The following is a 27830-nucleotide window of genomic DNA, read 5'->3' as shown; positions in this document are numbered from 1 at the left end:
ACTGAGTCATTAAGGACTATATCTACAAGCAACTCATCATGAGTACTTGCTGTTGAAGTCTACAAGAGATATCGAACCACTGAGTCATTAAAGACTATATCAACAAGCAACTGTTCACAAGTACTTGCTGTTGGAAGTCATATCGAAACACTAAGTCATCAAGGACTATATCAACAAGCAAGTCTTTAGTTTTAAGGGTAAAATAATATTACAGAAAAAGAACGAACTATTCAGGAGTATCATTTCTTTAATTAGCTAATATTTTGAAGCTAAAAATGTGTTGTGAATTCCATAGTTGCTTCATACAGAATTTTTTTTCGATTTTAATTATAATCATAAAATTACATTTCCTTACGCATTTATCACAAGAATTGTTACAAATGACGCCACTCTTGTAAATTCTTTAAGAATGTACATTAGGATGCAGAATTAAACTGTAAAGAATCAAGTTCCTAAAGTCGTATGATTTGTAACAATTTAAGTGTGTAAGAATGATATCATTTTTAGTTAAAAATTGAAAACAAAATTTGTACAAAGCAATTAACAACATATTTTTAGCTTCGGAACACAAGCCAATTAAAGAAATGACACTTCTGAATAGTTCATTCTCTATTTCTAATATTGTTTTACCCTTAAAACTAACTATTTTACTAACAACTTCAAATTAGTGTAACTCTGAAAATATTGAGATTAGGACACATGTTTATATGACACTTTTTGCTCAGGATGTCTTCAGAAATAAGCTCCATAAATGGTGGTAAATCCTTGTGAATCACCCTGTATAATATGAGCAATTTGTGATTATGCACACAAAATTAAATTATCTCTCACATTTAGCATCTTGTGATGTATAGAAACAGGTCCTAATGCTGCTAAACCTAAATATATTCATTATAATGATGATGACAATAGTAAACTTATAGAGTGTTTTATTTCGCAATTTGTCTGCAGTGAAATGAGTTTCCATTATACAAAGGGCATTCAAGATTGTGGAGTGAATCACATACAAATACAATGCCATTATTAAATCAAGCAAACCACAACCGGTATGTGACTCAATTGTGAAGGGAGGTTTAGGTCTGAGAGGGAGCAAGGAACCACACTTACCAGTGAAGGAACTCCTCTAAGAGACACATGACTAGCTTGGTAAATAAAATACAAGTAAACGCATTTATATGGCCTCATCATCAGCAGATGGATAACAGTGAATTTTAGTTCTTTAGATGATGTTTCAAGATTGAATAATGGTCAGAGCTTAATACCAAGAGATCAGAAGTGAAAATGCAGCACACAGGATCAATTATTTAAAAGCTATTTCAAATATTACTTACAAATGCAAAGATAATGTCGTTTAAACATTTGCACAGCTCTTTATTCATTAGAATAAAGTTATTATACCTAGCATTATTAAAAGTGACGCGACTTCAGAGCTCTCTTTCCAAACAAACAAAAAGTAAAGATGTCTGGATTTATTAATTTAATAGCTTTCAGAATTAATCACTTTCACCCATACACTTAAATACCCAATGCCCTTTTATATCTTAAAAAAAAAAAAAGTAGAATAAGACGACTGTCCTGTTTTTTAATTATGTTCAAATGTAATTCAAACTATTATGTTTCCCCAAAGATTACATCTCATCACTTACAGAAAACAAAAACAATGATCCATTACCCTGTGTGTACAATTCATTACTAATTCACTGTTCAGTATTTTATCATACTGGATATTCAGAATGACAACCACACTGAAATAGAAACAAGGTATTTGGAGCAAGAATACATGGAAAGAGATTCTTCGAAATAATAAACAGACGCTGAACTTAACATACAGATAGGAAAAGAAAATATATGTTAAGTTTCAAACACTTATCATTTATCAATAACTTCTAATTACAGTAAAACCTCGATAAGAAGTGCCCGCTTATTATGCTATCCCATGTAATATGCTTTTTTTTGTCTGGTCCCTGCACATTTCATATATAACGCCTTTATAAAATACCCCGTTTGTTGTGCTCAAGTCCTGCATAATACGCTATTTTTGTGGAATATTTTCGATGTAATTTCCAGCAATGTACTGTAACAGCAATGAAACATCTTGGTCACTGAACTCACTGGTGCCATTAACCTGAAAAGTATTGGTATTCGACCCTTTACCTGCACATTTAAACCTTCATACTTCATACCTTAGTATAACCCACCCTCTTCTTACGCTCTCTTATTCGACTCTTTACCTGCGCGCTTAAAGCCTATACAGTTACAATACCTCACCCTCTTGCCAACCCTCTCTCTCAAACAGCATTCCTCACTTGGCTGTAAGAAAATTCTGGAAATTTTTGCTGGGCAGTTTGTTGTCCTTTAGTACATTGCAGTGTCTATGAATGTGATTACAATGAGTGTTAAGCGAAAAGCACTTTCTGTGTCGGAAAAATTGGAAATCTTACGAAAGTACGATGAGAACAGTACTCTTACTCAGAAACAACTCTCTGATTCATTAGGAATCCCATCATCGATATCAAAAATGATAATAAAAAATCGCAACTCAATCACTACAGTTGCGACATCATTGGGAGGATTATAATCACAGGAAACTGAAGTGTGGTAAACATGAGGACTTTGAGAACATGCACAAGGCAAACAACTTTTTTTTTTCCGAAAGAATTAAGGACAGTACATATTGTAAATGTCTTTGATGTACAGTACAGTAATTACATAATGGAGTAATACTATATTACCTTTCATGAATCATGTATTTCAATAAAGAAAAATGCTAACAGAAAAATGCTATAAGTCAAAAGTTAGTATAACCGCCTAATACGCGGTTTACATCCGGTCCCTTGAACAGCGTCTTATTGGGGTTTTACTGTATTTTATTTCGTTTATAATTTTTGGCAGAAATTGGAGGAACACTTAGTGTTATTTCAAATAATACATTTGAACTGCAGTTATGTTATCACTGGATATATCATTATAATATTTACATTTTAAATTTTATGAACCTATTTGGAGAAGGGGAGGGGCAAAATTCTGGCATCAGTCCCGATTTTAACTAAAAAGAAAGTGATCATGTTCCATTTCAGGTTCAAAACATTATGGTCATAAACACAAATGTAAAAGTGCTCCCAAATATGGGTAAATGCAATCCCAAGTAATTTCAAAGTTTTAGACAAACACTTCCTGAAAACGTGTGCTATGCTAATTTATAAGGACATTTTTCTAACTAAAGTAAGTGTACAATTCAAAATATCATGTATACAAGAGACTTCAAATCAAAATTAATTTAATCTAACCTAACCTCTACACAGAGTTCCTATGCAGACCGGTCCCAGGTAATAATGTTCCGTCAGCTTAATGACCGTAGTGTGAAGTGCCCATTCCGAGGAAGCTAAGCAGTAAGGGGTGGAGTGGGATTGGTTTGCATAGCATGTACAGACTTGTCCTTATGCTGGCATTGGAGGTCTACACGAGCTGAAATTCTTAGACCTGGCCCAAGCTGAGCCAGACACGAAACCAACTCGAAACCCGAAATTAGCTTGTAATTATCAACCCGAGCCCGACCCAAAACCCGAAGACTAGCAGATAAAGCAGAGACCAGAGGCCATAGAGTTTAAGAACAGCTGCTAAAGATATCACTTCAGCTGGAGCATGAGAAAGAGTAATCTCCTGTCTTCCAAGTAAAACAAATAATCAGTGCTTTGTGTCTATGACAAGAGTAGAGACGAGACAAATGCAGTTACAATCTAATTGTACATGCATTAAAATCTTCGTAGTCTATTGTTTATTTGATCAGTATATAATTCGCGGGAAAATATTGTATTTAAGGCCCGAGCCCAGCCCGAACCCGATAAGCATAAGTGAATAGAGCCTGTGTAGATCTCTAGCCGGCATATGATCACTTATTGCCTGCCAATAGATTTTGTTAGCTAGAGGTTGGAGTGCGACTGGTCTGCATAGGAACTCTCTGTATATCAAAGAAGATAAGCAAATATAAATAATCAAATTCTCTGAAGTGTATATCGAAGAAGATAAAAAAAATATATATATAATCAAATTCTCTGACGTAAAAGTTAGAAAATTATGGTAGACAGCAAAATGACCATTATTCAGTGAAATGAGATTAATATCAATATCCATACTGCAAAGATGAAACCAAATTTCTGTAATATATATGGAAATATTTTGCAAGTATCATGAAGTCACTGTAAAATGCTCCCCTACAAAATCATTTCTACTATCTTCAAAACATTACAATTAAATCCATTTTCATAATAATTAAATTCCAACAATATTATTCAAATAAAATTTAATGTGCACTGATAGGCCAAACTTCAGCATATTTTCAAAATTATGCAGAGAAATACTGAATTAACAGTATTCCTACCGGCTATATTAACTTATCCAATTTTTTTTTTTCATTAATAAGGTTTATATGAACTGCGTGCTGCCAAATACAACAGATTAAGTAAATATAAATTTAGCAATATATTAAGGATTTTTTTTTTTTCGTTTATTACGTAAGACAGGTAGTTCTAATGTTTTCCTCTTATGTATACACACATCATGCTTGTGTGACTTAACTAGTCTTTTAGGCTGTATAAAGTAAAAAATTACATTTTGTGACAACAGTATAAATAAATAAATAAATAAATAAATATAAAGATTAATTTTTCCTTGGATTGAAGGTACTGATAAAGAGAGTGTTTAACTTTCATTACTTAGTTGTTAGTTGATTATTATGTATCTAATCCTAATTTAAGAACGAAAGTTACCCAACAGTAAGATTAGTATATTCAAGCCAATTAGCGTAACACTCTTTAGATATTAAATAACACATACTACAGTTGACTTTGAAGTGAGCAACTCAAATTTGCATGCTTCAGATTTGATAATTTTCTGTAACATAAGTAAATAGAAGCAAAACAAATCTTGCTCCGTATATTCTGCACATAGGTGAACAATAGAGAATATAATAATCACCCACTAATTTTCATATCTATTTAATGTGTATTTCTGAGGCCCAAGGATAAGTGTTTTCTGCAGTAAAATTTAGCAACAAATTTAGTGATCTCTGACAAAATCAATACTCCACCTTTGGCTCAGCACAAAGAGAATCTAACTATAACATCTTGATTAGAAATCAAATATTAAAAAATGCAAACATTACAGGTTTTTCATTTTATGCAGAAACCATTGGGGTGTCAAAAGAGGTGCATTTTTTTAATCTCTAAAAGTCCTAAGTTTCTAATGTCCCGCAAATAAATTTCGCAAGTTATGGTAATAATCAATGAACAATAATGTACAATTTTTCTAGACACTTCACTTTCAAACCTAAATATAATTTTGAACTGTATAAAACCCACTAAATGTATAAATCCTACTAACTTACTTCAAGTTAATATGCTTAATGTAATAATAAAAAAAATCCTAATCTCCCACTTCCAAAATAAATTATGTAATGAAGAATGTAACATTACTTCAAGTCAAAAATATTATTTTACCATAATAAAAACAGAAGAATAAAATTTGGCTTTGGTAGTATAAAAATTATCATTAAAATTCTGGTTCTCGAGGGTTTAAATAACGGTAAGTACACATTTACAGTGACACTCTGTGAAATGATAGCTTACCTGCAAATTATTTTCACATTATCATTACAACACTGTTTCTACAATAAGATACTCAACTACATACTGATACTTGTTAATCAACACATTCACATATTTAGTAATATAACAATACACAACTGTTGTACAAATTAGTTTAACAAAAAATCCAAAACTCAGAATTAACCACCAACTACTTCAAAGCATGCAAATAAACAAACAAACCAACCAACGAGCATGTCGCCTGTCACCGTATAGAAGGGAAAACTCAGTTTCCTGGTTTTCCAATTCTTAGAATCTAAACAATAGTTCAAGACTTCTCTATTTGTTACAACTACAGGGATTTCCTTAATATACTAAGGGACCACAGTTGCAACCATCACCACAATAAGATAGATGACGCACCAATTGTTAACAGAAATCATTTATGCTGAAATTTATGGACCTATAAGAAAACTGTTTACACAGTATACTGCATATGCCACAGACGTAATATTAGTGTCATCTTAGATATAAATTCTTTAAGATATTCTGCTGACACTATTTAAACAGGTCAAGAGAACTTGCTTTCATAGTGAATGTGGATTCAACTATGATACAGCTTTGTATAGCATAAAAAAAGTTTTCCTGAACTAGGATATTTTGTGAACAAAATCACTTGTATTAAAAAAAAAAAACCCTTCAAAACATGGAAAATTGTTATTAATTTTACTGACTCTGTAATTCAAGCTAAGGATTCAGAAGTGCCATATTTTCTGTCCCTGATGAGGAAGTAAATCTACAGTAAAAAGAGAATCAAATGCATAATGGAAAGCTAATAGCTGCTAGAAAGTTGTTTTTATAAATATACAACATTCAGCCTGTGCCATCTTTCAGTGGGTGTTGTAACTGCTAGAAAGCAAGTAGCCACATAAACTCGATAACTGGCCTAGGCACATAGCTCCATTAGCCTTGTGCAACTCTTTTCTTTCTTTCTCTTTTTTATTTTACTTAGCTCTATTAGTTTTGTGCGAGATCGGGCGTATTTGCTTGGTTTCTGCACAAAAGCAATCCACGGTAAGTCTAAAATTCCACATTCAGTATTCCCAACCTAACACACATAACAATTTCCCTCTTCTTACCGCTTAAGTGAAATATTGATTTTACTGCTTTAGGCTTTTAACATATTATTTTTAGAGACGTTCAATATAGTAATAATTATAAATTGGAAACTTACCACTGCAATTTCACCTAAATTGCACTGTTAATTATTGTTTTTAAATATTTGCAAAAAATAAGTAAACTCTACAACTCCACTAAAGTTACTGCATTCGTGATGCATGTAACATTAAGGAAGCCGTTTGTTTTAAGTTCGCATTTATAGACTGGGGGGAAAAAAGACAGACGTATATCACGGCCTGCTGGAGTATAGTAAACACAGAAAACATTTTAAAGCAACAATATTGAAGATAGATATTTTTGTTTTGCAAATTTGCCGTCATTGAACAGAAACCAAGATGGAGATTTCATTGCAACTAATTAGAAATTCCTCTTTCAGGTATGTAATAAACGATCTTCGCACAAAATAATGTACGATACACGAGCGGTATGTTTTCTTTCAATTCTCGGAAATTAAAAAACTCAACTATGTTTTGCTTTTTCAAACTTTTCCTCGAACATGAAAACTTCAACATACCGCTCTTGTAACGCATATTACTATTTCCACACTACAAATTTGTTTAAACTCTACAACTATACTTTAATGCATTTTTGAGAGTTTTAAGGTAGCTTTATTTGCACATAATTATATGACTAATGCATTTTGATCAATGTTGTAGACTTGAACAGACAGGAGAAACTAGACGATATAGTTATTATAGCATCTAATGTAAGAGGATTCCCATCACAGTAAAGATTTTAAAGAGTAATTGGTGCTTTTAACAAACTATATTTGTTTTCAATCTCTAAAAACAACTGTATCAGAAGCGAGCTGTTGGAGGCTCTATTACTGCATACCGCTATAAATTTACGAGAGATTCAAACTTTGTTTATCACTACAATACTGTCACTAGTATATTTAAAATACGAATATTAAGGATATATCTACGTAATAATTTGACAGTGATATTAGTACTGGTAATAATTTATGGACACACAAAACATTACCGGTATGCAAAGTGACTTACAAATTATATGGTCTGATAAGTTTTGCTATACTCTCTTCATAATCGTAATTTAATGCTAGCATACGACTTTTACCCTATGAATCCCAGTGAATTGTTAATTTACCCCTCTATGTGTTAATGCTGTTCTTGTTAACCCTCCAGACTGCATTCTCCTTTTGTCCCGCAAATCACTTCCAAGCTGAATATCAGTGTGAGAAACCTTACTGTGATTAATTTAATTCAAAGGTAAGATTATGTTTCTGCTTTTATTATATTTAAGAGAATAAAACGAAACAAGAAAATCACTGAATGTTAGAAGCTCTCTTACTGAATAAAAAGAAAATATATTTTTGGATACTCTAAAGCTGCTTGCAGACACAACTGATTCGTCAAATTCAACACTTCACAATACTTTTCAAGACTTGCCAATACTTCACACATTTCATTGTCAAATCACTTACAACACTTTAGAAGTCTTGAAAATAAATATGAACATTTTATAACAGATCAAGGACTTGAAATTCTTTGACGGAATTAACCAATTAGATTCGAAAATATTATGGTGCCAAGAACCACAAAAAAACATGGCATTCTTGCAGAGATTATTAACTATATGAATTAAACCCATGCCTTTACACCGTGAATTCTGTGGAATACCACAATAAAATGAAGAAAAATAATGTGTATGACGAAATTGCAAATCAGATATTTAAAGTACTGATACAGGTACTACTTTTAAATGAAGAAGATTCTAACCTACTGTACTCCAATAACGAGAAAGTCTCCAGGGAATGAGACGAAGCGGGGTGATGCTGTGAATGAATGTTGATGTCATAAGATGTCATAAGGTCACACACGTGGGTACTCGTATCTCTATTGGCTATCTCTCAAAGCACAAACCATAACACTGATATACACATTTTTATACTACCCTAGTTACAAAATTAGATCACTGTTAATCTCCTGGTCTTTTAATCCCTCCATACAAGAAATAACATATGCAGGAGAGCACATGATTTTTAAACTGACGTTATAACTCTAATATTAATCTATCTACTTTGCTCCAATAGATGACGCAATGTAAGCATATTCCTTTCAAGGTTTATCTCCTGGTTGGAGAACAGTATAACCTAAGCAAATACTAAGCGTAAATATTTTGTTTTAAAACAAAATACAATCGTATGTATTCGTTTTAGCATATCATACAGGTATTATTTTATATGGCCTAGTTGTTCTCCAAAGGATTTACATATTATTTATATTGTAATGTTTGGTACATAGGCCTACATAAGTTACAATGAACTTCAAATGCGTGTTTCAAAATCTTGTCAAATCTTTAGCAATATGAAACAGTCTTTGACAAGTTATCTTACAAAATATTGAATTGAAAAGAAAAAAAATGAATGTGTACAAGCAGCTTAAGAATGAAATGTTACGCTTTAGGCTTTAGTATTTGAAGACAATAAAAACAAAAGCAAAAAATATATGACACTTCCTTCTCTAAATCCTGTATGCTTCAAATTTTACCAACTGGTAGCAATAATAGTTGCAAGTTCTCGAAATTGGAAAACGGTCCATTTCTGAGATCATTTTGATAGAAGCGGTATGTGGGTGGGGGGGATGTTTACCTGCGGTGCTGGGGGCGGCTGCTTGGTGGATGTGGATGCAGTAGTAGTAGTGGTAGTAGTAGAGCACGCGTCAGGCATCATGCTACTCGCTGCTACAGTAGCAGGCTGGGACATCATGCACTCACTGCCGGCAGCGTTTACCTTGGTAGCCAGCAGGCTCTTGATGAGTGATGTGGGGGGCCCACCCCCTGCCACCTCCTTATTGGACCCCGCCAACGCCTTACCACCAGTAGTAGTAGGATTTGGGGAGCCCCCACCGCTTCCCAACAGGGCTTGGGTCAAGTGGGGATGAGCCAACACCTTCACGGTAGCACAGTGACAGACACAACCAAACAATAGCAAAACTAGACCAAACAACTGACCATACTCAACAACTCTGCTGTTAAATCTTACCAGGGGCATGCCATAGGGACAAGGACACACACTTCCTTCACCAATATTTAATCTATTGAATCTATACACTGAATCTCTTTAAAACAATTTTCTGCTTGTAGTCACTCCACTTAAATAAACGAGTTGTCAAGCAATAAAATTTATATGATATATGATATATGATATATATATATATATATATTTATATTTATATGCATATTTTATGAATTTCAAAATATAGTGCAAAGAAATTTAACACTCCATTAGAAATGTCTGTACAAACTTAAAACTCATGTCTTAAGTAAATGGCTATGTGTATTAAATTAGTGGGCCTTGACTTGTTCCAACTTATCAATGCTTCAGTTGATCATGAAATCCATTTCACTGAAGTGCTGATGTCAGCAATGGACGTAACTATTTTGACTTGCTAGTACCATTATATTAGTGACGGATATTTCTACATGCCAATAATATTAATAAGATATGAGTTCCAATTTTTTTATACATAAGTTCCTAATGGCAAAGTTAAATCCCTGTTTTCTGTATTTTGAAATCTACGTGGTATATGCTTGACTGAAAATCTGTCTACAGAGAAATTTTGTCTATGAAGCACGCAATGAAATGGATAACAATTTTTTACATGAAATCCTCTAGTTTAAGGACATGGCTACCCTAAGTTTACTTTCCTGATGGGTTATTTTACGACATTTTATCAACAGCTTAGGTTATTTAGCATCTGAATGAGATGAAGGTGATAATGCCGGTGAAATGAGTCCGGGCTCCAACACCGAAAGTTACCTAGCATTTGCTCAAATTTGGGTTGAGGGAAAACCTCGGAAAAAACCTCAACCAGGTAACTTGCCCCGACCGGGAATCGAACCCAGGCCACCTGGTTTCGCGGCCAGATGCGCTAACCGTTACTCCATAGGTGTGGATTTCCTGAAGGAAAAGATTTTTATACAGCTTATACTCAGTCACATTCCACTGGATTTGAAACTGTGAATACCCATTAACGGCGAGCATTGTAAGAACTTTGCAACTCAAGGACATAATAGGGTATCATATGTGACTGGCTACTTAAGCTAAACCCAATAAAAATATATGTACACTCACAGATACACTATTTAGTAGTTTTATGGCGAACTGTTAATAAAAACAAATTAACTTAAAAGTTAAAAAAATGTTATGTTTTATTTAAAGACGCTCACAACTGCAGAGGTTATATCAGCGTTGCCGGATGTGCCGGAATTTTGTCCCGCAGGAGTTCCTTTACATGCCAGTAAATCTACTGACATGAGCCTGTCGCATTTAAGCACACTTAAATGCCATCGACCTGGCCGGGGATCGAACCCGCAACCTTGAGCATAGAAGGCCAGTGCTATACCAACTCGCCAACCAGGTCGACAACTTAAAAGTAAAGAATGTTTATATATGCTGTAAACAATTTAGCGATTTAGAGAAAGTGGATAATTGTTACAACTTTTCATGAGTTATACTGAATCAGAAAACAAATAAAATTCATGCTCAAAATACATATAAATGTATGTGCATGAAATTATGAACATGAATAAGACAGTATAAGTTTTATTAAAGCTCTGTCAAGCTTCTTAGTAAGCTGTATGGACTTTTGTGATAGTAAGAAATCTTATGTTTCAAATATAAAAATTGAATTTATACAGTTTTCATAAATTTATAATTGCATACTTCATAAAATATACAAGGTTCAAATTTCTTTCTATGTCTCTCTATGGAGACTTGAACCTTCAGCATTCTCTAAATATATGAAAGGTACTCGTAAACGCATTTCATCACTGTTATGCCTTCACTGACATGTTGTTAACACGATTTTTTAATAAAACTCTTTTCATGTGTTACACTGTTAAAAGGGAAAACAAATGACATGCATAAATTTTCAAAATCTGTTTTCATATTGAAATTCACCAAAATACTAAAATATTAAACTTGTTATGTGTATGTTTGAAATATGGTATACAATTTCAGGAATTACTACTATACATCATGCAATCATCTTGGAGTATGTCGTGATAGAATCCTTTAAAAATTATGCAATGGTGAACTCTAACACACTTTAAGATATTCAGTGAAGTAATGTAACAAAAGTACAACTGTTACAAAATATTTTCTCATTTTGAATTCAGTTCATAAATATTTTATTTTGCTACGATCATGAGATATATACCGAAGTAACATGTTGTGTTTGACAAACTGGGAAGGAAGGCAACACTGCATATTTTAGGATACTCTCCCAGGCTTAGCATTAAATGATTGAAGATTTACCACCCAGAATGCAGTTTACTTATTCTAAACACAATATTTGATATGACAGCTGGACATGCCCGTATGGCTGGCATAAAAAGACAATGAGACAAAGAAATTAGTAACCTGATAAGATTTTCAGCAGGGTTTCACAACTAAAACTAAACAAAACACACACATTCGTACATAAAATTAATGAATGAAGAGAGGACGATGCAAAAATATACACCAAATTTGAAATGCTACTGATCAAGCAATCACCAAAACAAACTACCACTCAATTGTAAGAAACGTCTTAAACAAACTGATATGTTACAATATATTTTCCAAATTACAAAATCATATTTAAGGTAGTATAGGGTTCATCTCTGTCTTCTTACTCTACATACAAAATTCTAAGTGCAATTTACTATCCAATTGAACATGAACTCACAAAACTACGAAATGTTCCTAATTGTAATAAATGACTTGGTTCGGAAAAGTTGTATGTTCTCCATCTGTGTCAACAGGAATTCAATTTATCTTTGGCTAATAAATTTGTTCATTGTTTATAAATATACATCAGAACTCGAAATGTATAATTTAACAGCTAAGCGAAAGTATACAAGTTTCTTTTATTTCTTCAGAGTGTTGCAGTTAAAGAAAATTCAGTTTCCATATAACTTTTCAAAGCACAAGCATTTGAGATTTCTGTCTCAAAATATTTAATGTTATCATCTTGTTTTTATTATGCTACAGATACTGACTACACTGAAGAGATATGAGACTTAATTACTTTTATAATTACATCTTGGACTCCAAAATCGATCAAGTCTACATTTTTCTATTATATACAAAGTGGATGGTAACCTCTGCACCAAAATGAAACTGGTACTAGATCATGAGGAGAGATTTGAAAAATCTAAATAAGTTTTTTCTCTAACATTCACCATTTTAGAGGAATGCATTTGGCAACATTATGGCTACTGCAATAATAACTCTACCAAGCATGGCCTGCACTCCTTACCTTCCTCCCCCTCTCTCCTGTAATCAGTTCGTGACGTGTGACAGTGATCTGTATTGCAAGATTTATTTTAACGCCCTATCTGCTTGTATAGCAATCAGCCATTTCTCTTGGGCCATTACTGCAATAGAGCGCTGCAAACATTGGGCAAAGACTATTTTTTTCCCTGCTTAACGGTGCTTCATTGAAGGAAAAGTGTAATTATTATATTGAACATGTAGAATCACCTCTTAAATGTTGGTGCATCGGTCCCTTCCACCTGTATAATCCCTTTCACTATACAACTTTAGGATAGGCTAAAGTTGCGTGTGTTATTTTTACTTTAATAATGGTTCTATGATTGATGGTTTCATTGCACACTTGCATTCACTTAGGCCTACACAAGACCTTACTTTGTTATGAGAGTGAAACGTGTACTTTACGAAAAAGTGGCGAAAACAGGGTTACAGCTAGTGAGATGAAGTTCATGTGACGAACAGCTGGGTATACTAGGTGGAATCACAGAAGAAATTAAGACATTTTACATGAGCTTGAAATGGAACCAACTGTGGAATACATATGTAAGTATCAAAATAACTGGCTTCAACGTGTTAACTGAATGTTCAGATCAAGAATCTTTAGGGCAACCTTGAATTATAAACCATGATGGGGAAGGAGAAGGAATGATAGTGTAAACAGTTATGTAAGAATGGGTCCTTGCAAGGATTTCTGGGAGTGATAGTAATACAGTAAAATCTGGATTGTATGTTCCTTGACTTTACGTTTTCCTTGTGTCCAATTTGTAAAGTCCCACCGAAACTAACATAAGAACAATGTTAAATTTTCCTTCATATTACGTTTCGATTCGTGTGCTTTTTGTTCCTTTTTCAGTTTTCTTTGCATTTAATCACAATTGCAACCATTTGAAGCCAGTTTCATTATTCCAAATTAATGCTATACATGGATATTACTGCGATAAATTGTATTTTCAACAAAATACGAGTGATTACAAAGAATGCGCAATCTTTTCTTAATATCAATTTGAATAAATTTTTCTGATTTTGTTTTCTTTTTCAGTCCACAGTCGGGCATGTCTTCCTCCTCCACCCTTCTTTGTTTATGTGGATTCTGACATACTGTGAACAGCACATGAGTCATACTGATCTTTGTTTTCATCTGTGATACTGTGATACTCTCTGACATGGACATGAATATTGCTCCCAGGCAGGGCCTCTGAAGAGCGACACCAGCTGGTGCGCTTCAGCCTCTGTCCCTATACGTACGTTTAGCGTTGACTGAATGTTCTACATTGACCTGAAGCTTTGCTGAAATACATTTCATGTTATTTCCTGTCCATTTCTAATTATAATTCTAATTTATTCACAATTTACATTTGAAATGATACATATAAATTGATACCCGAAATGAGCATATGCTCGTGCTGTTGGTAACATTTTGATTGCTGATTTCTTAATTACAATAATTGCTGTTGCCATTGCATTTAAACACAAACATTCATTCAGTGCTAAACTGTTACAGCAAAGTGAGTCATCCTCAATGTATAATTGTGCACAATTTTTTCTGTGGTTTTATGATTTTTGTTTGTTTATTTTTGTCTTTTTTTTTTTTGGCAACATAATTGAAACTATAGTTATTTAACTGGACATTGTAACAATGATCAATATGTCAATTACCATTTACATATCTTATTTTCATTTACCCCTCTCAACTATATAAAATAGCAAAACAGGTTTTAGCTAATAAATGCTATTTCTTCAAATAATTAATCCTATAATTTCAGACTTTTAACGATAAACAATTCAGTGAAAACAAATTCTATGTTAACACTTCATCAGACATTCATGCCAAGTCTGAACTATGACACAGCAGATTTTTTAAAATAATGTTTGTTTCAGTTAGTGATAATTTTTTTACAGCAATTGCATTTTCACATTATGAAATTGCTTTTTACAGCAAGTCAGTTGACTATTTCGTTTTCAGCGATATTATAATGGGCTGGAATCCTGAAATAAAGATAATTAGCAATTCGTTGTACTTGTTGCAGAATGTGAGTTCATATTCAGAGTCCTGACTTGTTTGTCGACTCTTCTATAGTAAACTAACAAATATGAGGAACTGAGGGGTACACGTCTACAGAGTAAAGATTTGTGCAACATACCTGGCTCTTCATGTCCCCTTTCGGAGTCTCCCTTGGTTTCGGTGGAGCACTTAACTGAGCTTTGAGGATGGGAGAGGCTGGTGCAGGGGCAACGGGCAGCGACGCATCACCCGGTGTGGCAGCAGAATTGTCAGGTGCAGGGGAAGTGGTGGGCGGGGGAGGAGTCACAGTCTTGGTCACAATATTCAGACCCTTGCGCGGCATTGTTGGTGCAGGTGATTGCTGTGCTGGCTGGGGTGACGGTGGCTGCTGAATGGTACTGGATGCTGACACAGGGACTGAGAATGGATTTGCTCGCACCTTTATACCCTCGTAGAACAGGTTGCCTGGTGGCTGGTCCCCACTCCCGCTGATGGTGATGCCGATTGCCTGTCTCTGAGGATTTGGTCCAACAGTGCCTCCAAATACGGACCTGCAGCATGCAATGTTTACAAGTGTTTTTTCTGGAACCTGGCTAGGTGAAATAAAATGGATGATTTCACTGTTAAATGTGTCACTGTTTTGGTGGGTATTTAATGAAATAAGGTGTCAATTCGGTGGGTATATCCTGAATTAAGTTGTTAATTAAATGTATATGTTATTTCGGAATATGTATGATAAGAACTTTCTTGTGTTAAATTTTAACATACCTTGTTAACATGTTTCGACCTATTTTCGGTCATCTTCGGAACTGGTCGTTGTTGGTCTTGGCGCCTCTTGTTTCCTGTGTGGGTGCGTTTGTAGTGTAGAGTCAAAGAGTGTATATGTTTTGAAATTGAGTTGTGTGTTGAGAATATTGTTGGGGTGTGTTTTCGTGTGTCTGTATATTTCATATTGTTCTAGTGTGTTGAGTTTCTGGCTTTTTGGTTGGATGTGCAGTATTTCCATGTCTGTGTTGATGTCTCTGTAGGTGTGGTTAGCATTTGTGATGTGTTCTGCATATGTGGAGGTGTTTTGTAATTTTGTTATGGCTGTGATGTGTTTTCTGTAACGTGTTTGAAATGATCTGCCTGTCTGTCCTATGTAGAAGTTGTTGCAGGTGTTAACATTTGAGTTTGTATACGCCTGTGTGGCCCACACAGGAAACAAGAGGTGCCAAGACCAACAACGACCAGTTCTGGAGATGACAGAAAATAGGTCGAAACATGTTAACAAGGTACGTTAATATTTAACACAAAGTTCTTATCATACATATTCCGAAGTGATACAGTGTTAAAAGTTGTGTAATCAAGATGTATATGTTATGTTTAATATAAAACATTTTGTTACTTTTATTTTCTGCTTACTCATATCACATATCAGCATCATCAAAATATAAACTAAGCATATAAGCTAAATTGTCCGCGATTTGTGCGACAATCAGTATTTTCTTGTATGCAGAGAAGCCTTCCTCACTGTCTAAATCAGATGTAAGGAACCACACTGCCTGCAAACAATTCACACCAAATTCACTGTGGTCCTCTACTAGTCCTTGCCAAAACCTCTTCGCATCAAAACATAGCCTCCAGAGCATAACAAACTGCACATTCTTCAATTTTTGCTGTAGTAGACTATAGAAATCGATATTTATTCGATAGTCTTATACATAGTAAAAGTGATTGTACATAATATCCATAAAGAAAATCCAGAAATATTGGCATTACCAAATAAGTGACAAATTAGCTGAAAGAAAAGCCACACTCATGCTTTTTTTAACAACACAGAATAAAATTCCGTACATTTTGCGTTAGATGAGGTATACTTTGTGGTTACAGACATATTTTGCACAATGATCCAAATTTCGCGTTATTTTGCGAGTTTGCTTGGCTTAAATATGCTATTTTTAGGTAACTAGAAGGGTAAATATAACAATGAAAGTAATTATTGTGGAAAATTTCGTGCATATTACCATTACCAAAAAATACTGTTCCTAATAATGACACTAACACTAATGAATGGCTCTGATAATAATATATGAGGACAATTCCTCTTTTTTTTCATCTAGATGTTTTGGCATTCCTTGGACCAACACTTCCCTCTCTCACATGGCTGTATTTTGGAAGTTTTCAATCATAAATTTTTTCCACAGAATATAAAATACTGTAGTTTTTTGGGGAAAACATAAGAAAGAAGACTATATTTCGCAATAAAATATTGGAAGAAATATTTGTGTGCAATTTACAGTAGAAGCCCGATATAAAGTGGTTGTTAGGAGAAATACTTCACCTTTGCTATAGCTTAACAGAAGTATATTACAAGGTGATCTACAGAGTGACAAATGATGGATGGGAAAAAGTACTATGCACACTTCTATGTGGCGGCCGGGTAGCTCAGTTGGTAGAGCAGCTGGCTACGGACTGGAAGGTCCGGGGTTCGATCCCAGGTAGTGACAGGATTTTTTCTCGTTGCCAAACTTTCAGAACGGCCCCGAGGTTCACTCAGTCTTCTATAAAATTGAGTACCGGGTCTTTCCCGGGGGGTAAAAGGCGGTCAGAGCGTGGTGCCGACCACACCACCTCATTCTAGTGCCGAGGTCATGGAAAGCATGGGGCTCTACTTCCATGTCCCCAAGTGCCTTCATGGAATGTTACAGGGATACCTTTACCTTACACTTCTATGTGTAGATTTAAGTCATCTTTCTATTGTGTACTTAACTAATTTTAAACCATCAGGGATTTCATGTATTTTACAAAATTATTCAGAATCAAAACATTCAGTCATGTGGAATTAAATAATAGGCAGCTAGAAATGGTACAGGACTCCATTTTAACCCGAGATAGAGTTAATGATCAATTGAGGGGTTTTTCGGAAAAAGGGCGTATACGTCAATATGGCGAATTGAGATGCATGCAATCTCAGATTTTAAAACGCACCTGAATAAAATGTTATACACGCACACAGCCCTGTCCTGCAGGTATGTGCAGTACAATCAAAACAAAATTTCGCTACTATAATTATTCACTACATTTTAAACCATTTTCCCGAAGAAGGGCATATAGGTCTATCTGCCTTTCTTCCAGCAAAGCCCTCAATTATTGTAATTCAGAATCATTCTATGCAGACTAATTTACTGAATTTCTACAATTAGAAATTTCACTAATAAGTTTTTCTTTTTTCTCAAAGGATGTACTCTTCACCATGAGTCTGCAGTGCATCAGATCACACTATATAAAGATTCCACTATAGTTGTTATATGAAGGTAAAAAAATCTTTTGACCAAAATAATTAATATGAGTAATTTAAGGAAGAACCTGATTGAGTTTTACACTCTTCGCCCACTGACTCTCCATCTCTATTTGGAATGTGATGGCGGTCTTCAAGTGAGAGGAATTAGGGGGGAGGAAGTTTGATTGAAAAAGCAATTCCATTACGTATAGAAAATCTCACTTCTGTAACAGTAGTATGGCATACCAGCAACTCACTGCATCAGATATTTATTTTCATAATGAACTATAAACTCATTCTCAATCACCACAAACTTCCATCAGTTCATGGAATTCAAGTAACAAATATCTTCTATTTCCATAACTCAGAAGGCGCTGATGGGCAAAGAGTAAGCCTTGTAAACTCTTGACTTCTATGTGTATAGTGTAGTTCCATGCAAGGTCTGTCCTCAAAAACTGTTTTTCAATCACTATATGGAAAATTTAGAAACACTTTCTGTGCCAAAGCCATTGTTAACTATGCATCTGACAGCTCTGTATGTTGGTAGTGAGAGATGAGACGCCACACTGACCACTAAAGAACAGCTGACTTAACTTATGCGGGGTTTGCTATTCTGCTCTGTTAATTCAAATGTAAATAATTATTATGTAACTTTTAATTAAAATAATAAATGAATTACATAACTTAAATATTATTTTTACATTATATATCATATTATGTTAATTGCACAATCTCCTGTTCGTAAAAATAAGAGATCTGTATATAAAATATTCTCATTGTGTGAGTTATCATTCTCAGAACGACGTGTTTTTTTTTAATATTTCACAGCAACACTACTAAAAATTATTTATAACTTTATACTTACTTACAAATGGCTTTTAGAGAACCTGAAGGCTCATTGCCGCCCTCACATAAGCCCACTATTGGTCTCTATCCTAAGCCAGATTAATCCAGTCTCTATCATCATATCCCACCTCCCTCAAATCCATTTTAATATTATCCTCCCATCTACGTTTCGGCCTTCCCAAAGGTCTTTTTCCCTCAGGTCTCCCAACGAACACACTATACACATTTTTGGATTTGCCCTTACATGCTACATGCCCTGCCCATCTCAACCGTCTGGATTTAATGTTCCTAATTATAGTAGGTAAAGAATACAATGTTGTGCAACTTTCTCCGTTCTCCTGTAACTTAATCCTTCTTAGCCCCAAACATTTTCCTAAGCACCTTATTCTCGAACACCATTAACCTCTGTTCCTCTCTCAAAGTGAAAGTCCAAGTTTCACAACCTTACAGAACATTATAGGTTTATAACATTACAAATTATTCAAGCGGTTATAACACCATATAACACAGCATGTAGCAAACTAACAACTCAGCAGTACTCCACATAGCGGCGTTTGATAGAAAATGCTACATTCTGATTGGTTCAGAAAGCTACCATGCAGTATTTCTTAATTTTTTCAAGGGAAGGGTTACCAACATAAATAACAACTGTCAAGTGCAAGGTTCGAATGGCTTGGGTATAGATCGTCACTATGCTTCAGTCGAGCTCTGTCTAAATGTCTGCAAGATGGTCAATCCAAGTCATCTTGCTTTAATTTTGGCAACTTATTAAAATTCAATAAAATTACTGACCCAACCTTTTAATTTCTAATTCAAGGAACTAAATCTTGGAAGCCAGTGACTCACCTGACACAGCGAGGAAAGTGAAGGGGAGCGATGACACCTCGTCGTCCGATCTTGGCACATGCTGTAAGGTATTGCTTGTACAGTTCTGCCTGCTCTATGCGGCAGCCACTGGCTGGTTCGTAAGTGGCACGCAGCCATGCCAGAGCAAACTGTTCGTTCTCCTGAGCTGCCTGCTGGTGGGCATGCTGCTGCTGCTGGTATTGCTGAGGTGTCTGCCCCATCGTCATTGCGACTGGCGTGGCCACTGCTGGCTGCGGCGCACCGATCACCATTCCTGTAGATCAGACATTGTAATTGTCACTTCACAATGCAAGGCAATTTCTGTAGCTACAACCCAACTTCAAGACTGAATTCAGTAATACTGTGCTAATCTTTGTTTGAAGTTATATTATAAGAAAGAACAGGTTTTCAGAGGAAATTTAAATATCTTCTTGTTCACTTCACGAATAGATGCACCACTTGTTTCAGCTTCAGATTGAATCTTTACATGGCATTTCTCTGTCTGTTTTTCTTTTTGGTCTTCCTACATCTCTTATTCCTGTTGGAATACAATGAATTGCTACTTCTGGCAATTTTTCATCTCGCGGTCTGTTTATGTGTTCCAACCAATTGCTGTAATACTCTTGTAATACATCATTAATGATATATAAAACAGATCTGTCCTTAATTTTAGCCTTTTGTTCAGTACAGTCTTATGCAACTTTTTGCTCTTCTTATTTCCATAGTCTGTATTATATTTAATATATTCCTTGTCAGTATCGTTACTGCATCAATCGATAGATTGTAGTTTTCAGATGAAATGTGTATAAAAGGAAATGACGACGCCATACTCTAATAGGATAACAGTAGTCCCTGCCAGTACAATCATTCAGACTCCACCAACTGTTCCCACAAAAAGGAGTGGTAAGGCACAATAAGCCTCAGGCTGCAGTACTGCCCTTTGGGTCTCTCCCTCATATTATAATAATAATAATAATAATAGAAGGAATATCGCACAATGTGCATGTTTCTTTTATTCAGTTTTTGCAGAAGTTTGTTAGTGAGCTGTTTCTTTTTTTGCACTAAAATAGATGATATCGGTCACAGTTCAATCCACATAGTTTGCACTTGCACCTGTCTTCCAGATCGTGGTACTTCTCTGTCTGGCATATCCGATGGTGGAATCCATGTACCGCGAATCTAGTTACTGCGTGTCGTAAGTCGTATCTGGCTTGCGTCCAATCCCTGTAGATCATAGCATCTGTGGAGAAGAAATCCGGCCATATCTCTTGTTTCTTCTTGTTTAATTCTTGTAGTAGTTCTCTGTAGCCTTCGGTAGAGGGTAGCAGAAGCTATTCGCGTAGTTCTTCTATGAAGAATTCCTCCATATAAGGAGGGAAAGAAAGTTATATGAACTTTGGTGACAATAAGTAGAGATAACCAACCAGTTTACTGCTTCTCTGTGACATGTTCGAGATTGTGATGACACCCTGTTGTGACACTCGGCAGTATCTGCTGGATGGTCAAGACATTTGGAGTCAAATTTACATACCAGAGTCTCAGGAAGTAGATGAATATAACAGATACGAAATCAAACTATGGCTAGTAAGTGTTTCACGTTGGATCTATTACATTATGGAATTTTCGTGTGATATTACATGTCTTGGGTATTACTGCCCTTTTTTTTTTTTAATTCTGAAGAATATTATTATTTTTGCTTGTACGGAACATTTGCACACCTGCATACAGTAGCTTTGTTATAATCCCAGTTATGAAATGGCTGTTACCATCAAATTCAATCAATATTATTATTATTATTAGAGCTGTCGATTTATTTGATTAATCGAGCAGATTAATTTTAAAATCTGATTAACCGATTAAATGACTTTTAATCAATTAATCCAACCAATTAAAAATTACAGTCCAGTGAAAGAAACATAACTGCTTTGTGAAGTCTGGTGGCACAAAATCTGTTAGTTATATCATCTAGTGAGGCACACATATTTCAGTGCAATGGTGGAAAACACATTTTGTCCAGCTTCCACATCTCGCAGCTAGAGTAAAAAATTTGCTTTGCATTCCATTTCTTCATTTTTCTGTGAGCAAGTCCTTGGTGACACTGTAAATGTCATTAGTTACCGAAAAGTGGCCCTTCATTCTGAACATGTTAACGTATAGACTGTTTAAAGTCCTGGAGCAAAGAGTTGTGACTATAAATAAATGTCAACTGGAAACTTTTGTTTTTCAAACACTTTGTATACATCATTAGTGTCAATTGCTTTTTAATAATTATTTGCAGTATACATCAATAAATTTAAAATATTTGTAAAGTCGTGTGTTCCTCTTTATACACTGTTTATATATATATATATATATATATATATATATATATATATATGTATGTATGTATGTATGTATGTATGTCCGGCTTCACAGCGAGAAGGGTCGCCTTCCGGATCCTAGTTGCCATCTTCTTCTGTCCTCCCAATCACCGTCTTGTAACTCTCTCTGTGACATAGCGTTTTTAACTCCCTTAATCCATGTATCTCGTGGTTGCTCTCTTCTTCTTCTCCCATTTGGAACCCATTTCAAGATAGTTTTCGGCAGTCTTTCGTTTTCCATCCGCTGAACATGTCCGTACCAAATTAACTGTCTTCTTTGTAGTTCTTCGATGACTGTTTTCTCTTTATGCACAAGTCTTCTAATATCCTCGTTCTTAACCCTATCTAGTCTTGACTTCATGGCTGATCTTCTCAGGAAATCCATTTCAGTAGATAGAACCTTATTTTTCATACGCACAGGTATCTGCCAAACTTCACATCCATAGAGTAATGTGCTTTTAACTATGGATTCATATATCATCATTTTTGTTTTTGTTCTAATGTTCTAATGTTCTTCTGCCATAGAATAGAATTTAGTGTTCCTGTAACTTTCCTGGCGTTATTTATTCTTGAATTTATCATATTTTCATATCTTCCTGTATTATCAAATTTTGCTCCTAAATATGTGAATTCATTACATGATTTTATTGTTATATTATTACTCAAATTCAGATTTTTACTTATACCCCCTATACACAAATATTCAGTTTTATCCCAGTTTATTGTCAAACCCCATTTTGTGTATTCCTCGTGTAATTTTCTCATCATGTATTCTATATCTTCCTCCTCTTAGGCAATTACCACCTGATCATCAGCACAGAGGAGTGTAAACAGCATTTTATCATCTTCTACAGGTATTCCCATATTTCTGCATTTTCTTCGCCATGTAGTCAAAACAGTATCCAAATATATATTAAACAACAATGGTGACCAGTCGATTAATCAATTAGATAGCCAGTTAGTCAATCAAAACATTTAGTCAATCAACAGCTCAAATTATTATTATTATTATTATTATTATTATTATTATCATCATCATCATCCCACTTCCATTATTTGTAGTGATTCCAGTTGTAGTGCTGTAATTCAGACTCTCATATTTTTTGCAGAGTTTCCATTCTTATCTAATAATAAGTTTGTTTCTTTTCGTATTATTTGTATAAAGGCAGTTTAACCTGCAAAGATGTTCAAGACCTGTTTCCATCCTCAATAGAACTGCTACCGGTATCTTTCTTGATATTCTTAATACGTGAACTCTAGTATCAATATTATCATATTCTTTATCTTCAATAAATCTTCTCAATTAGCTTTTTTCACTTTTGTAAACAATCTTTATTTTGTTAACTTGTTTGTGTGGTTGTTTTTGTTGCTGGTCTCATATTCATATGGTTTAAACAACAACAACAAACACTTTAACCCAAGTGTTTACCCAACTACTAGTTCCTGAAAGTTGTAAAGATCTGTTATTTCAATGTATGCTGTATCAAAGAAGTACCCAGCTCCCAATAACACGAAAATCCCGAATTAGCAAGATGAAAAAAAAGAAGCATGCCTACAATATGAGGCACACATTGTAAACACAATTGACACACAATAAGCAGCAAGAGAAAATTCAATACACTTTGCACTCAGTACAATACAACTTGCATTACTTCAATGTTTCCTAACCAAATTTCCTTCTATACCAGAAATCATAATCCTCCACCACATCTTCAATCATGAAACAATTACCAAGCAGTTTCGTACAGATTATTTCTACTGCTGCAAATACTGTAAAATTAAAAATTGATGTCATGAAGTTGGTATACACCTTCTCTTTGTATTATGTTTTACTCACTTCACAATTCAGTTCATTTGTCGTGTTGTTATTACTGTTTATAGTAGAGGTTGATTAATATCACAATTTCTCGATATTTGACACTCAATGCCAATACTGGTTTTAGAGCTTCAATACTCGGTAAGTTATAATTGTACTAATTTTGAAGTGAAGCCCGAAAACACAACACAAAAAAAAAATCGAAATGCTTCAAAGAGCATTGGAATTACTTACACTTTACCACAGTTTAGTATATACAGTTGCGAAGATCAATACTTACTAAATATGCAAACATAGACAGTTGAAATATGCATCCATAGATAGTTGCTAGCCACCAGGATCGCTACTATCACCTCATCACAGATTCTTTCCCTAGCAGACGATAAAATGTATTGTACTTTTGATATCGTGTTCTTTTGAAAAATTAACACCTTCCTTCCACTATTGAAATACAAAATACATAAGGTTAGGCCGTAATATATGTTCGGGTTTTCTATTTCAGTGTATGGAGCTCAGTGAATTATTATATTATAACTTTATGCGTATCATAGCTAAGTTTTATTTAGTGCAATGTGTCCATAAGTTCCCTTTACTTCTTGTTGCATAATAGCCTATGTTGCAGAAATAATTACAAAACTGTGTTATTGTAATGTGAAGAGCATTTTACATGTTAACATAATCTTTTCGCATCAACATTTGGAAGCTATTTTGAAGTTTAATAAAAAGGAATTCATATTGTGATTTAATATAGCACAGTCCAAGCGCTCCAAGTGGCTAGCAACTATCGCGAGATTTGCAAAAAATCATCCCAAGCTTCGCAACTGTATATACTAAACTGTGACTTTACTATATAGTCCACGCCTCATTGGTCACATATTATTTAAGAAGCAGGTATAGTTCGTTCAATTTCCTAGAGTGCAGTTTCACAGAAGATATTTGCAGACTGACCCTCTACCATCCCCTACTAATTGGCTGTCATAAATAAATGTCTTTCTTTAAGCTTACAGCTACAGAATCTTGTTTTCGTCTGATAATAAGCAATTAAAGCCCTCATTTAGGAAAACGACACCTTCCCTTCATCCCCAGGCAGAGGGAGAGTTGCCATATCTATGAATAAAGTGAAGTAGCAGTCACTAAGAAGGAGCGGGTCTGTAGGAATGTGGCAACTGTGCAGCATGTGAATGGAGGGTCGTCAGAGTTGTTTGTGTAGGAAATCGTAAATCTGTTACGTGGGCGTTCAAAAAAGTCACTCAACTGCACATGAGGAAACTGAACAGACTGTAAGGGCTATGTATGTACCAAGTCAATTTTAGACAAACATCTGCAGTTCATTCACGGATCTTATACCTGACCAAACCATTCTGGACAGATGGTGGCAATATTGAACATTTTACAATATGTCTATTTCTCTAGGAATTCCTGTACTGATGATCTCATTTAGAGAAGAGGCTGTGAGATATTTTTTTTATGAAAGGAGGTCTTTAAAAGAAAGGATGGATCGAACCTTCTGGAGAAGTACTGGGTGTTCATTTCAAAGTGTGTCATGACGTCACTTTGGTGAGTCAGCAATTTGAAGCAAGTTTCAGCTTTTATGTAAGAGAAGTTGCCTATTAATCAAGGTGTTCAATCGGAACTGGAGAACGTGTACAGTATAACTTGAACGTCGTAGCAACAGATGGCGGTCTATACGGTCTGTGTGCTACCATAACCTCTTTCGAACTGTGTTTTGCGTGGGCAAGTCGTACTTGTATTTGTTATCATCGGTTGCGTATGGTAACATTCCACAACACAAATCAAATGCTCCGTGTCCATGTTGACTGTCGAAGTTAATGTAAACAATTACTGTACGTAAGTAATCGTCTTAACCGTCTCCCCATATACCGACAGTAAGAAAAAAACTCACCTCAGTACGTGTTTCCAAACAGTTCACATTCCTGCCACTACCAGCGTTACGGTACATATCGGTAAGTACTCTTCTGAATGAACGCCGTACTTGCTAGGCAACTTCTCTGGCGCATAGGTAATACGCCTCTGCGGAAATGTAGGAAGATTGAATTCTCTAGGCTCATCGGCTAGCCACATGACGACATACAGCGAGCCATGACACACTTCGAACTGAACACGCAGTAGAAGATCCTAATATTGATACGAAAATTCTGAAACTTACCCAAGGAATGGATCCTGCGGTGTAGTGTCATTGGTCTAAGGTATCACACTTGAACTTGGATTACAAAATGAGTGCTGGTTCGAGTTCCCATGGGGGAAGAAATTCTCATGAAATTTCGTTAGTCTATGGGACTGGTGGCCATCCAGTATCGTAATGAATTTGCGGAGCTATTCTAGTTAGTGAAATCTAGTTTCAAAAACCAGCAACAATGGCTGGGCGGTGGGGGTACATTGTGCTGACCACATGTTACTTCCAAACTGGTTAGATGATTGTTCACCTCTGCTGAGACATGTGACGTGAGGCCAACAGTCGGCTCGTTGTCCTGGGCCTCCACGTGCTGCCATCCCACAGATTACCCAAGGAATGGAATTGTGATAACAGAATTACTTATTTAGGGATGTACAAGAAATCATGAGCCTCACGTGAATGAGGCTCTGGAACTTCTCATCTCCAATAGTAATTTATATCTAATCTGATCTATTTTTAATAACTATTCTATAACTACTAAGTTACCCACCACGTGACGATCAATATACAGGTGAGGATAGTGAGGAAGCAGAAACTACAAAGACATAAAGTTCGCCAAACTCTTTGCCTTTTATGGAAAAACTGTCAATACTCACTTAATATGAGGACTGAGTTGGACTCAGTCCTAGAAATACGCAACATACATAATACACAGTAGGTACACTACATTACAGTAGTGGACATAACCTCCATGAACTAGCATGATACTTTCTCAATAACAGATCCAACTAACAAGCTATCTTAAATAAGGGATCCAACGAAGTAGGCTTTCTTTTCTAGATAACTAAGTGAGGATTTGAATATAGTGAGTGATCCAGTCGACAATCGACTACCATACAAGGTGGAAATGAAATAACCTTGCAGATTTAAAAGGGACAATAGGGTACACGTAAATGAATAGAACACCTATATAACGTTTTGTGATTAACTGCACGGTTAATTAGAAAATTAAGTTTGAACTTTCAGCAGTCCGATAACATCGTTGTTAATACACTCTATTCGTGATACAGATGTAAGAGGTCAACAAACTCGGTGTGTCTCGGTAGGTGAGCTGCTCTCTGCTAAGACATTGTCACTTGCTCACATCGTGCAATGGCTTGAATTTACAGTTTTTTTAATTAAATTTACACGAAAACCATCCACGCTATTGAGATACGCCAGAGAGATAAATTATTCTTTATTAGATTTGCTATCGATATGGATAAAAATCACGATCCTACTCGCAATAGTTACTGAATAAGAGATTGTTAAATATTTGGGAAAAACTATGAACTTTCCATTGTCCTGCGCCGTGGTATCGTGGTCTAAGGCATCCTGCCTAGGACTCGCGTTACGGAATGCGTGCTGGTTCGAGTGGGGGAAGAAATTTTCTCATGAAATTTCGGCCAGTGTATGGGACCAGTGTCCATCCAGCATCGTAATGTACTTGGGGAGCTACGATAGGTAGTGAAAATCCGGTTTCG

At 35.3% G+C, this 27830-nt stretch overlaps 1 protein-coding gene across 9 annotated transcripts in view; it reads right to left on the bottom strand.

The window, feature by feature from the left end:
- The window catches only part of Bap170 (Brahma associated protein 170kD), a 465097-nt gene that overhangs the window by 50592 nt on the left and 386675 nt on the right, over nt 1-27830 (bottom strand). For 5 of the 9 annotated variants that reach the window (XM_069824389.1, XM_069824391.1, XM_069824392.1 and 2 more), the window contains 3 exons: nt 19998-20271; nt 15183-15594; nt 9373-9672 (listed from right to left, as the gene is read on the bottom strand). In XM_069824389.1, coding sequence (XP_069680490.1) covers nt 9373-9672; nt 15183-15594; nt 19998-20271 — 986 coding nt within the window. The remainder of the gene's footprint in view (nt 1-9372; nt 9673-15182; nt 15595-19997; nt 20272-27830) is intronic. The other 4 variants (XM_069824394.1, XM_069824397.1, XM_069824395.1 and 1 more) reach the window with 3 other exon arrangements.

This window comes from Periplaneta americana, chromosome 4 (genome assembly GCF_040183065.1).
Source record: "Periplaneta americana isolate PAMFEO1 chromosome 4, P.americana_PAMFEO1_priV1, whole genome shotgun sequence".
Taxonomy (NCBI): domain Eukaryota; kingdom Metazoa; phylum Arthropoda; class Insecta; order Blattodea; family Blattidae; genus Periplaneta; species Periplaneta americana.
This window is presented reverse-complemented; position numbering and strand designations above follow the sequence as displayed.